General features: G+C 40.9%; 1 protein-coding gene and 1 long non-coding RNA gene across 5 annotated transcripts in view; one reads left to right on the top strand and one right to left on the bottom strand.

The window, feature by feature from the left end:
• LOC108434744 overlaps positions 1-14,208 on the bottom strand; it is a 263,953-nt gene that overhangs the window by 24,899 nt on the left and 224,846 nt on the right. The gene's annotated exons all lie outside the window — the stretch shown is intronic.
• LOC108434741 (rho GTPase-activating protein 6) overlaps positions 1-14,208 on the top strand; it is a 136,797-nt gene that overhangs the window by 103,645 nt on the left and 18,944 nt on the right. For all 4 annotated transcript variants that reach the window (XM_037543117.1, XM_017710093.2, XM_017710094.2 and 1 more), the window contains exons 2-3: positions 2,509-2,668; positions 9,499-9,570. In XM_037543117.1, the coding sequence (XP_037399014.1) occupies positions 2,509-2,668; positions 9,499-9,570 (232 nt within the window). The remainder of the gene's footprint in view (positions 1-2,508; positions 2,669-9,498; positions 9,571-14,208) is intronic.

The raw sequence follows: 14,208 nt of genomic DNA, 5'->3' as shown, positions 1-14,208 counted from the left end.
GATCGGTTGACCCTGAAGTGTAATGTGTAATGACAACTGTAATAACTTGGAACAGAGAGTACTTTGTGAATAAACGGTGAGAACCAAAGGAACTAATTTCTGTAACACAAAGTGGGTCAGATGGTAGGGGGTTTGATGGAGCAGGAGGTGGTACACTGAGGTTTTATGTGGTTGGTGGGAGAGTTTAGCAGGAACAGGTAAGAAAGGCTTAGCCATCTTGGCACTTAGTCAGTATGTTGCTGTTGAGAGTTGTAAGATCAGAGATGCAAAGACGGCAGGTAAAGTCAATATGATTCAATCAAATACTTTACAATATACACTGTCTCAAAGCAGCTTCATGGAAATCTAGGCCTAAATTCCTAATGATCAAGCCAAGGGTTACAGTGGCAAGGAAGACTCCCTAAGGGCATGAGGAGAAACTTACATAGGAGCCAAGACTCAATAAAAGAAATCCTCCTCTTGTTGACACTGGGTTGTGATACTCTTTAGTTCGACATAGGCAGGATGTTAGACAGGGAAACAAAATGAGCATAAAACAGATCATGAGATCCAGAAATAGGGTGGGACATTATGAAGGGGCTCGGGAGAGTGTAGTGCACCAGGACAGTTACAAAATGGGTAACACAAGAGTGGCGTTAGCCTGTTACAAAGAGATAGCACTCATACTTGTTAGACGTATTGGTAGAGCCAAAAAGATGTTGATTTCAGTTCTTGATGCCCGAAGAAAAACTGTAAGCAAACAGATCAAGTTTGAAGGTGGCAGTAAGTTGAACTGAAGCTTCTCTGCCTTAATTAAATCCAGCGTTTGTTTTCGTCCACATTCCACTGATGTCCATGGGTGCCAAGATCCTTTAGTCACAGTTAGGTCCAAGGGCCGCACAAATGGGAAAGCGCAGAGTGTGCGGCTCATAGATGTGCTTTCACGGACGTGCCTTGGCATGCGTCACCATTCTTCCAGCTGTTTTTCTCTTTCTTGGTTTCTGAAGCTGTGCCCCATCCACCTTGACTCAGAACAATCCCCTCTCTTGTGGATGGATGTGACACACACAGCACAGGCCACAAGTCTGACAGAAACGCTAACTAAATATGTTTAGGTAACTATCAATAACATGTTTGTTAACCACATGGACCACAGGGTACTATATATATATATATATATATATATATATATATATATATATATATATAATATAATATATAGTGTTGTGGCCAGTCCATCCACTCCTCATTAAAGGACATACAGATGTCCAGAGGTACGGCACCGCCTGACTGGGCTGGTGCCTTCAACTTTGACCTCATGTTTTCTTTCCGAGAGGAGAGAGAGCATGCAGTTACTCACATGCTGAGAGTGGAGGGCTTTGAGTTCTTTTTGTCTCGCACACACAAGCACACAAAAACCTTCGTCTTCTATTTCTCTTGCCCTTGCTGTGCTGTTCTCCTCAGTGATACTGACTGCTGGCTCTGGATACAGGCCTTGCGTCATCGCAGCCCCAGAGGCACTCTGCACGCTGGGTCTGTTGTGATTTTATGGGCCGTCAACTCAAAACATTGAGTAGTAAATGCCAAAGACATCCCGTTGTAAGAATAACTCCATGTTAAGGCAAAACGCAAAGGGGGACGTCTCTGAGAAAACTGTGCACTCGTGATGTATGTGAATGTGAGTTAAGCATATAATTCATGTACAACTGTGAGAATGTGAAAGGAAAGTGAGAAACAACCCACTTGGCAAGCATGGTAAGAAGGAAAAGCCTCAACATTAAGCAATTCAGGAAGATCAAATCCAGAAATTGTTTTATTTAAAGAAAAGATGTTTGCTTGCTCCAGTTTACAACACATTAACTTGCTCCTCCTTATTGGCTAATTAGAGAGTGCAGATATTCTTGGAAATGGGGGTAGGCTGGCACTAGGATTATTCTCAAAAATGCAGTCTCACTCACTCGGTCCTCCCACAAAGAGTGGGGGAAATCTCTTTCGATAAGAGAGCTCCAAGAAACAAAATGAAGTGGTGAAAGTAAAACCATTCATGACCTGACTAGAGGATTAAAGTAAATCACACATGCTTTCTAAAACCACTTTGGGCTCATGGCCGTCCGTGCCAAGGTGCTGCCCGTGCCGCCACCATATTTATGACAGATCTGTGTGTGTGATTTGCAGACGTTTACTTGGATAACTTCAATAAGGCTGTTTATGTGAAGTCCAACAGCTAGCTAAAGCATGCCCTTATATGCTGGCTAATATATACTGCTGAGAAAAGTTTTATTCATACTGGGGTGTCCAGCATGATCAACTTGACTGCACATTTAAGTATGTTTACTATTAATATCAACAGATTGTGAAAAAGGACGTGATTGATCATTTATGTAAACTCTTATGTTTGGTATGGTGAATCCATATCAGTTTTTTTCTGAAAAAGCAAAGTGGAATTGAGCATAACAGAATTAAATAACGCTCCATTTAGATGATTGTACGCTTGCTGTGTGACATTTATTCTCATCTGCTCTGCTGTAGGGTGACTTTACCTGGAATAGCCTGTCTGGGCGGAGTGTGCGGCTCAAGCCGGTGGCCATCCAGAGCCTGTCAGAACTGGAGAGAGTAAGGCTACAGGAGGTTGCTTACAACCGGCTACACCAGGACTATGACCTGGGCTGCCAGATCACCATACCCAAAGGTAAGATTATGGGCTATCAGCCAGGTGGTACTGTCACAATTATTAAATGATTGCTTGATCACAATTATTTGAGCTGATCAAACTTAATTTTTCACAGTTATTAGCTTTCACAATCATACATTTAAGTCGCTAAAAGAATGTGAATTGGTTGTGATTATCTTATTAGTTAAATTCAGACAAATATATTTCATGGAGATGACATACATAGATCCTGACCAGTGAAAATGTTTATTTAAAGATAGATGTCTGCACCTGCAAACAAATCACAGCCATGATGCTGTCTGTGATAACACATTTACCTGAGGAACCTGAATGTCATTTAGATCCAGACAGTCCATAAAGCATTTCATAGCCCATATTCACTGAAATGTATTCTGTTTGTTTCTGGCTAATTACAGTTTGTGTAATTGTTCCACCATCACAGCTGACCAAAAGGCAACTACATAGGCCTGCTCTTTTTCAGAATCTGACCAAACAGGCTTTGTCTAATATGTCTAATGTCTGCTTTTGTAAGTGCTAAAGTGCACATGTAGTAATGGTTAACTGCAGTGTAAAGCATCGTTACTTAGCAAACGGTGCTCCATGGAATAACAGTTATTGTGAAAAAAACGCTTCAGATTGTGTCGTCGAAACCAGTTTTACTAACAGACAAGAAACCACATAAGCAGTATCTGAGATTACTTAACAAGGCAAATATGTAATGCTTCAGTTATGCAGTATGCACAGTGCGAATTAGTGGGTTAGAAGCTTCCATTATTTTTTAGTTACATTGGCTCTTTTACAAAAGTAAAGAAGCAAAATTCAAAGAATAGATCTTGGTTGAAAGGCTATAGCTAAGTTTGGGACTTTACCAAACTACTGCTTTAATGAAAGAAAAAAAAAACAAAGATATTTGGTGAAATCAAGGTACTGTATCGACACAGAACTATGACTGGAAGGAACATTTGACATTTTTCCACTGGGCAGTGTGGTATGGTATGATGGGGTTGCAAATTACCCATTTTGTCATTGCTTCCAACGCCAAGTGAGAGTACCAGTGCTGAATTTGGGTTCTCGTGCTGTTACCAAGCATGCCAAGGCGGAATGTATGACTAGAGCATGTAATGGTGAAAACCACTGATTGGTCAAATAAAGTCATCTCAGAAACATCATGCAGTGTCAGTGAAAGCCCATTGATGATCGTTTAAGAGAGAAGGAAAAAAAAAAACACTAGCTAATCAGAACCACAGTCCAGACTTTCACATAAAACAGAATAAAGGCAGAACACAACTGTTAATGCTAAAATCGTAGGAGGAATCATGTGACCACACAGATGAATAAGAACTCTGCTTGTTTTCACCAAATTTGGGTTCAGATATGTAACCATGATGTGATGTTATACTACCCCGTAGAAAAACACAATTTGTGTGAAAGTGCAGCACAGATAAATTTCAACAGAACTGGAGGAGCTTTCAGCAACAGGCATAATTATCATTTTCTAAATATGGACAATTATTTTTTACAACAGGCAAGATCCAAACACATCTTTTAAGTTTTGTTATACAAGTTCTTTAGGAACTTGTATAACTGGATCTTAAAGTGGGAAAAGGAAGTATTCCATAAGATGTTTCTTACTCCCTTCATTTCACAGGAAAGGAATACTTCAGGTTTATGTTTTTCATGTAGAGGCAGGGACTTAACCCTAGCGATTGGCCTCACGTAAGCAGGAGAGCTCGTAACTTCAGAGAGCTGTGAGGTCTGGAGTCTCTCTGATCTGCTTTGCGTTAACATAGCCAGTGTGCACTGCCTGACCAACAGCCAGAGGCCTGCATCCCGTCACAGCTCAACCTTTTACTGGGAGCAGTCACGAAACAAGAAAAAAGAAGGCTCAAAGATGGATAATACTGTTTGAGATTAGCGTTGGAAAGTACACCACATTCTACACCGATTTCCAATCCATCCAATCCAACCATCTAAAGCCTAACTAGGAACATTTACACAGACAGTTTCAGATCTAAAAAACTGAAGAAGCAAACTTTGGACACTAAACATTGGCCGAAACATTGGTCTTGGCCGATTGGCCACATTTGAGAGAAGGTGGATTTTTGCTTTTCCTTTGTTGAACCATTGCTTATAGTTTTACCCATCAGAATAAAAATTAAAAATAGATAAAATAACTGACACCTTTAACTGAAACTGTCCCCAAATCAGCATGAACTGGCTCCTCTATTTGGACATAAACAAGCGGTTGCTGTGGCTTCTTTTTATGACCTCCTTGAACATGTCTCACCATAGCAGTATGAAGATAGCTGCTGTTGTTTGAAACGGTGGCCCCGCAGGACCAGCAGAGCCGCCTGGATTCAGCAGAGACAAAAGGATCGGTTCTGAGACTGGAGCACATTCAGACAGGAGACACGGTGTAGGTGACAAGCTTCCTGTCTGAAAGCTTCAGTTACACCGTCAAAAAAGCCGTCCTTCAGAGGCAGGCACTTAAAGCGGCTCGTATATTAGCCCGCCGGCCTGCATTCCTCCGCACGGGTTATATCTCTCCCCCTCAGAATGATTTAAGGTGCTGGTCTGCATTTCCCATTAATTCCAGAATTCGGGATGCCCATGTGTTAGGGACATTTCTCAGCTCTGTGAGCGTTGGGAGGTTTTTGTGGGCGTTCAGAGCAGCTTCGTTTCATTATTTATCTCGAGTCCAGCTTACGTTGGGTGAAGGCAAAGCCTCGAAAGCCATCCAGCAAGACACAGGAGAGAAAAGAAAACACTGAGTTTGAGTGATTTCACGTGGCGCTAGGCTGAAAGGAGGGGATCGGAGGCTTCCTGGGTTTTCCGCTCAGCCACGCAAACCCCATCTGAGAAGAATCCCAACCATTTCCTCTTTCTGTCTTTCTCCCCCCCTCTCTGTTTGTCTCACATGTACACATATGATCATTGTGCTATTCTGCTAAAACTCAGACATCTCTCTGTGTTGAGTGAGTTTGTGGTTATCACAACCATGTTCTTCATTGAAGATGCCCTTCTTTGCTACTCTCAGATCAAATTATATTGTACAAGTGGTTTTTATGGAGTTGAAGATAGTGTAGGCACGATAATCAGATAAGTTAATTACTGATAAATGTGACACGATGACCACTTGTAGGTTTGTGTTTTTTGTTCAGATTATTTTGCCACTTTCTCTGGTTACTTTAGATGTTGTTACAGTCCATAAAAATAAATCTAGTGAAACTACTTAAATTATTACACGCTTGGAAACACTAAGAATATGCTGAAGACATCAGACAAAAGTAACCAAGTGTAACAGCACAACAAGATATATGGGAAATCAATGGTATCGCAATATTAGGTTAGAGGCAGAAGGCAACACATTCCAAAAGAGTTGGGACGGGGCAACAAAAGGCTGGTAAAGTTGTGTAATGCTAATAAAAAACACCTGGTGGTTAATTGGAAACAGGTCAGTAACATGACTGGGGGGAAAAAAGCATCCTAGAGAGGCTGAGTTTTTTTTAACTAAAGATGACGAGGGGTTCACAAAGAGTACATAGGCAAATAGTGCAACGATTCAAGAATAACGTTTCTCAACATAAAATAGCAAAGAGCTTTAGCTTTTCACCATCTACAGTACATAATATCATTAAAAGATTCAGAGAATCTGGAGAAATTTCTGTATGCAAAGGCCAAGGCCAAAAACCTCAGGCAGCACTGCAGTAAAAACAGACGCAATGCTGTAGTGCAAATCACTGAATGGGCTCAAACACTTCTGAAAACCACTGTCTGTGAAAACATTTAATCAGTGCAAGCACACACCACCACATTCTCTGGGCATGAGTTCATTTAAAATGGACTGAGGTGAAGTGGAAAAGTGTCCTGTGGTCCGACGAAGCAACATTTGAAATTCTTTTTGGAAATCATGGACACTGTGTCCTCTGGGCTAAAGACCACTCAGCTTGTTATCAGTGCACAGTTCAAAAGCCAGTAGTTATGACGGTATAGGGGAACATTAGTGCACATGTTGCATGCACATCTGTGAAGGCACCATTAATGCTGAAGAATATCTAAATGTTTTGGCAACATATGCTGCCATCCAGATGATGTCTTTTTCAGGGAAGGCCTTGATTATTTAGGAACACAATGTCAAGTCACGCCCTGCGATGGACTGGCGACCCATCCAGGGTGTATCCTGCCTTCCGCCCGAAGACTGCTGGGATAGGCTCCAGCACCCCCCCGCGACCCTGACGGAGAAGCGGCTTAGAAAATGGATGGATGGATGTCAAGTCACATTCTGCATGTATTCAACAGCATTGCTCAGTATTAAAAGAGTTGGGGTGCTAAACTGGCCTGCCTGCAGTCCAGACCTGTCACCACTGAAAACATTTGGTGCATTATGAAATGAAAAATAGGAGACCCTGAACTGTTGAGCAGCTGGAATCCTATATCAAGCAAGAATGGGAAAAACATATCAGAATCAGAATCAAGCGTTATTGGCCAGGTATGCTACACATACAAAGAATTTGGTTTTGCTTACAGGAGCTTAAAGTGCACAGACATTCACATGTAGGGGATAAGATAAAATAAATATAAAATATAACAAGATAAAATTACCATCCTACCATCACTCACTCAGACACACACGCACATACACACACAATGTGCAAAGTATGGGTCTAAAGTTAAAGTGCTGAGTGCAGCAGCAGTTAAAGGGTGTATAGTGGCAGAGAAAGGGATCAATGATCAATATCAATTTCAGAACTACAGCAGTCGGTCTCCTCAGTTCCCAAACGTTTAGAGAGTGTTATTAAAAGAACAGGTGATGAAACACAGTGGTAAACATGCCCCTGTCCCAACTTTTTTGGATAGTATTGTTGGCAACAAATTCAAAATGGGCATATATGTTTCAAAAAACAACTGAGTTTCTCAGTTTCAACATATGTTGTTTTTCTACTATTTTCATTTAAAAACATGGGTTTACATGATTTGTATATCATTGCATTCTATTTTGGAAATGGGTTTGTATTTCTCCATCTCTTTAATCTTCCCACCTCTTAAATGAGTTCATTGTTAAAATACCTAGCTATGTATTTTGTAATGTCTATGCAAATAAAAAAAATCTAACATGTTAACTAACCATTAGAGCCCTCCAGGGATGCTGTACATGCTCCATTTCTAAATCTAATAAATGTAATCATTATACATGACTAACCTTCAATGGACACAGCAAAACAAGGCTACACTGGTTCATTAAAACCAGACATTTTCATTGGTTTGCAGTTTGTTCTGAACTGGGTTGCAAGAGCTATTGAGCTCTTGCACTCCATTGCATCAGTATCACTGTTTTTAATATGATTAATAGTGAATGGGAATACTACAGCAGTATATCCTCATTTTCAAACTCCTTAATATTGCAGAATATCCTGCTGTGGGAAAAAGCAAGTATGTAGTGCCTTTTTATTTTAGTGCCCCTATAAAAAGTGCCTTTGAGGACTGTGTCAGTGCGCATACACACACACACACACACACACACACACATATATATATATATATATATATATATATATATATATATATATATATATATATATATATATATATATATATATATATATGTATGTATATATGTCTGTGTGTGTGTATATCCATACACATATAGTCACATGGAAAAAACAAAAAAAAAACAAATATAGGCTACATTTTTTCAGACCCTGACATGACCTTTTGGCACTTATACCTGCTGTATTTCAAGACAGTTCATTCTATGTTTTCATATTTAGTTTTTTTTTGTTTGTTTGTTTTTTATTTATATTAATACAAAACTACACCCCAGAGATGTGTAAATGTTCATTACATCTACTTTAGATTTTGCAGATTTCACAGATTTGCAACACTTGCATAACGCAGTCCATTGTGAGCTTAAACTCAAAGGTAGCAAATATGGGCAGAAATAGCTGCGGTCTCCAAGTAGTTAAGCTGTAAAAGCTGTCAGTGTCATTTGATAGCGAGCACTGTGATACTGCATTTGGTATTGAAATCAAAATTCTTGTTGTTGTGACCTGTAACAGCTTTAAAAACACCTGAAAATTCACCTACAGTTCAGAGTGTCAGTGTTGAACAAGTCTCACATGTCAGTGCTGCTGGCTCCACTAGTACACTTCACTAGAAGCTGCTTGGATTTACTTAAGAGACAACAGACAGCCATTTCTGCACACGGCATTTCAAATGATTGATGCTTGTGGTTGAGCGGCGAAGTAGAGCGATTAACCGTGATGACCGAGACGTGGGCCAAGATCACTCTCCGTTCCACATGGATTTCACACTCACATCCAGTGTCATGCTAGTGAGACACTGGAGTGGGTGGGCGTAAGGGAATCTTTTGCAGCTGCATTCCTGAGTCAGTGGAGAGAGCAGACAGTTGTTTTGAAATGGAAGAGTGGTCAGTTGTTGACAGATGCCACTGCTCTTTTCACTTTTTTTGATAAAGCGCATCAGATAAGCCACTTTCCTTGTAGAACGACCCCACAATGTAACCAAAAAAGCAGCTGAAGGATTTAGCTGTACTGTTATGTGACATCTTTTATCATGTGTGGTCTGAAAGGTTTGGAAATAATTGAGACAGTACGTTATCATCAACAGCATCTGAGTGAAATTACTGTCAATATTGGAAGTATCTGTCCAGTTTACAAGAGACTGGAGAAAGTGGACATGGCAACAACACTAATGAGATTGTTAAAGCAAATAGAACATTTGCTTGTGTTCAACTAAAGTGCTAATATGCAATCAGGTGAAGAATTAAAACACATTAACCGTTTTAGCATGTGTTAAACTGTAGATGCTATGCTCCTGTGTGTTCACAGATGGCCAGAAGAGGAAGAAGTCACTGCGGAGGAAATTGGACTCCTTAGCCAAAGAGAAGAACAAAGACAAAGGTAATAACGATGCTAATAGGAATGGACTCTCTTTATTTGACTGGCTTATATTGCTGTCACACTTACACTGATTAGATTGCACAAATCACTCCATTACAATAATGAAACATTTAACATTCTCCATGAATCAGCTAAGTAAATATTTGCAATTTGAATGATAAACAGGGTGTATGAATGTTATTATAAAGCAGTGGTTGGTCGGTTACAAAATTCAAATGCTTCAGTTCTTTCTCTATAAGGCAGAGCTTGCCTGAGTAGTATTACACTCACTATGGGAAATATACAACACTGCTAGTTTGACACTAATGAAAAAATTCCCATAGAAGTATCTGCATTAAACACTGCTGCATTCATGAATGTGTCAAAGCAACATTAAATATTTCTAAAAGTGGCATTAAAATGACTGTCTCAGAGAAATAAAGCAGATCTCAAGATTATATTAATGAAGGATCACTGATTTCTGAATTGTTTTTCCTAAACCCGCCCTTAGAAAAGAGGAGATTAACATCAGCATTTCACTGTAAAATGTTCTGTTTGCTAGCTCCAGAAACAATAACAAAAAAAATCTCTGACAAGTAATATGCTGGCCCACGGTCCACTGAGGAGAAAATGAAGACAAGTTCTCATCACCATCCAAACTGATGTTTGTTAGTTTATTAGCTTTCCTGAAGAGGCAGCCTCTGCTACTCATCCAGCACTAAAACCTCTCAGTGTCCCTTGGCTGTTTTTGAATAACAAAATGATGTGTATTCCTTTTTAGAAAGGATTAGCCTGTAAAGTATTTTTAGCCCAGTTTTTTTTTCATTATTCTTCCCTCCTTGTGGTTAGGGGGAATATCAATTCATGAGCTCTTACACATACTCAAATATCAGAATTAATAAGGGAATGCGCATCGCTAATGTTAGAGACTGTGATAAGTAATGTTTGCTTATTTGAGCTATGACTGTCATCAGTTGGAAGCTACTAGTATTGATAGCTATGAGGGAAGATAATCCACCAATTAGGCCACTTTAAGCTGGTGTTTTAATGGTTGCATTCAATGCACAAAAAGACAATCAAATGGCAATCAATCATCAGCTGAAAGTGGATTGTAGATAATATAGAAGACATGGTCCTGCATATTTTAAATTCTTTTGCAGTAAGAAAGTCTGATGCTTACATTTTTATGCATTTTTGCCCCATACTGTTTTATCCATATATGAAGTATTTTCAAAGGCTTCCTTTATCTTCGTTTATTTTTACAATACAGTATTCTAGAGGGTTTGAAAGGCTCTGGACAGTTTCTGTTCAGTTAGTCCCATTTTTATAATTTAAAAAACTTAAAGAGATTACTTGTGTAATTGAAAGCAACGGCCCTGCTCAAATACAGTCATGGTATGTTTGAATGCAATGTAGTTATAAGATTACTTCACAAAAATCTCTTTCAAGTCCTCCAGGATGCAGCTGTTAGTAAAGAAGCATGTTCTACAGTGGTTTCCTTTCCATACTGATAGGTCAAGAGCAGACTGGGTAAACTGTGACAGCTGTCTCTCACAGAAGTGCATCAGTTTTTTCCCTCCAGTAATTCAGAACAATTTTTCTAGTTCAGTGAGCTTCACGGGAGTCAGAGCTCCTTCCACTGTGTCAAACCCCAGGTGTAATATCTGGCCTACCAAAAAAAAAGATGGGGGTGGGGTGCATTTACTACTGTGATATATTTAGAAAAGTGTAAAGCTCTCCTTGTAAGGGGACTCGGGTGAGAGCTAGTTGGCCTCAGACGGCATGTTTGGCACGGCATCTCAGTTTTGAGGGAAAAGAATTAAAACGGAAAGAAAGCCACTGTGTCCCACGGCTTGCCCGGCATGTTGTGTCTGGCTGCCACCAAGTTTACAAGGAGACAAGGCGTAAACAGTTTTAAAGCTTGCTCTACTTCTTTGATGCCTGTAGGCTACTGTGAAAAAGACAAGTTAATGTTGTTTCTTTTGTTTGTTATGGGGACAAGAGAAATAAGCGTTTTTGTAATTGACGGTGAAATTAGATTTCAGAGTTAGAATTTCCTTTTAGGGCAGGGTTTAAGATACAAGTTAAAAGAAGATGGCAACCATTCAGCAACAAATCACATTTTATTGTTTTCCCCTACCCCAAAAAAGCAGCCAACCAGATAAGACATATTTGACATGTTTTCCACTTGAGCTATAAGGCAAATGTAGCGTAAAACAGAAATAAGAAATGGAAGTTTATCATCACTTATCATTGTAAGAACAACCCTAGACCAGACCACACACTGAAAACACTAAGATTGACCCTTTTTTTCCTCTGTATAAGTATTTTGTTTTTAGTTTGTTGGACAATTTAGTTTGTTTAGTTTTCCTGTTTTTAAAAAAAGTGTTTTTTAATTACAGTAAACCTTATATAATATAATATAATATAATAACACCTTATAATAACACCTTATTTGGATAGTCCAATTTAGTTGCTTTGTAGATACTAAATTTACATTCTGTATCTGTTGGGAGTGAGGAGGTGGATGCATGTGCTTAGATAAGCAATGTTTATTAAGTGGAAATCCAGAGTCATGGTCAGAACGGTGCAGGTTCATATAGCCAACACGTAGAGATTGCGGGACAGACATGACAATACAGACAAGAACACAGAACCTCAAACAAGAATCAAACACTACAAACAACAAAGAGCAGCAAAGACAAAGGGCAAGCACAGGGCGTAAATACAACAGGGATGATGAGGCTGAGGAGGCACACCACAAAACAACGCTGAACGAGAGACGAACAGAGGAACATCAGGACGATGGAAACAAGAACGGACCACAGATCACGCAAAAGATGGGAACAGGAACCAAAACCGACACAGGCACAGAAACGGACACACAAACAGAAACGAAAGGAGAGACAAGAACAGGAACCACAACAGGAATGGGAACAGACACAAGGAGGAACAGGAGGCCCACAGGGAACAGAGACAGGAGAAACAGGAGGCCCACAGGGAACAACAGACACAGACGAGGGCGGGATGGGCGGGAACAAAAGGGCTGCGACGCCCACGGAGGCAGGCGAGCCTGCAGCGACGTCCACGGAGGCAGGCGAGCCTGCAGCGACGTCCACGGAGGCAGGCGAGCCTGCAGCGATGTCCACGGAGGCAGGCGGCGGGTCCGGAGGCGTTGCGACTGGCGTTGTATCTGAAGGTGCAGGCTTGCCACGGGGTGTGGCAACGGAATCAGGCTTGCCGCGGGGTGCGGCCACGGGATCAGGAATGCTGCGGGGTGCAGCCATGGGATCAGGAACTCGGGGACAGCTGCTCCAACCTGGAGGAACGAACAGAAAGCTGACCCTCTCGGCCGTTCCCAAGGTTCACTCGAGCGATAGGCAGCTCACAGTGGCGCTTGAGTAAGGGTTTGCTGCTCGTTCCTTACGTCTAACCACGTCTTGCGCTGCAGGTCGCTCCTCCCTGCAGCATTGCTCAAGACGGGCAGATCCAAGGCACTTACCTGAGCGCTCGTCGGCCAAACTGAAGACAGGATGGCCGGTCGCCTTCCTGCAGGACCAACGAGATGCCCGTGTACTCTCAGTGCCAGGGGATTCGCTCTCACTGGCTTGGCAGCGATGGGAACAGAACAGCCACATGCCAGTGTGTTGCTTACGTGCTGCATCCTCTGTCGGCTGGTCTTTCTGTAACTGTTGGGAGCGAGGAGGTGGACGCATGTGTTGAGATAAGCGACGTTTATTAAACGCAAATCTAGGGTCATGGTCAGAACGGTCCAGGTTCATATAGCCAACACATAGAGATCGCTGGACAGACATTACAATAAAGAACACAGAACCTCAAACAAGAATCAAACACTACAAACAACAAAGAGCAGCAAAGACAAAGGGCAAGCACAGGGCTTAAATACAACAGGGATGGTGGACTAGGATCAAAACAAAAAGCACATGGACTAGACCAAAACAAACGCACATGGACTGGACTGGGAGGGGCCAATCGTGACACATTCAAGTTACATTCAACTAAACCTGGCTCTTATCCTAAACCTAACATTAACCTCAACCCAAAGCCTAAACCCAACCCTGGTCCAAATACTAACCCCACCACTGTTTAGAATGAATTGAGTTTCAACAGACAGTTAAATATCTGTAGATCATCTATAGGGGACTGTAGTGGACCATCCAAATAAAGCGAGACCAGTACATCTTTGCAGTATTAGTTCGCATTTAGGTATTAGTTTCTTTAAACCGAACAACCCTTATACCTAAATCATACTTGCCTCAAACCATTTATCTCAAGTACACTTGCTAATGGTTTCTGACACCGTATTGTTGTTTAGACAATGCTATTTAGCACATTCTCATAGTTTATTGAAACCTGTGTGTTTCTTGCTGGCTTAAAGCAACTTCACTCAGCTCTGAGTCAGACAGAGGTTCTGATTACGCTGTTTAAACATGCCATGGCCAGCAGTTTTAGTGTCATTTTGAGCCACTAACTTTGATTCTCTGATGCTGAATTTGCAATGGGCAATGTACCTTCCTTCTTTCCTTCAGTCTTATTTTTAAGAAAAAAAAGCAGTCAAATTTAACACTGGAATTCAATTCATCTTTGCCCATGAAAGTAGTCTTAGACTAATAAATTTTAGCTTTTACAGGGCAGCAC

Source organism: Pygocentrus nattereri, chromosome 12 (genome assembly GCF_015220715.1).
Source record: "Pygocentrus nattereri isolate fPygNat1 chromosome 12, fPygNat1.pri, whole genome shotgun sequence".
Classification (NCBI taxonomy): Eukaryota; Metazoa; Chordata; class Actinopteri; order Characiformes; family Serrasalmidae; genus Pygocentrus; species Pygocentrus nattereri.
Note: the sequence above shows the minus strand (reverse complement) of the source record. Positions and strands in the feature narration are given on the sequence as shown.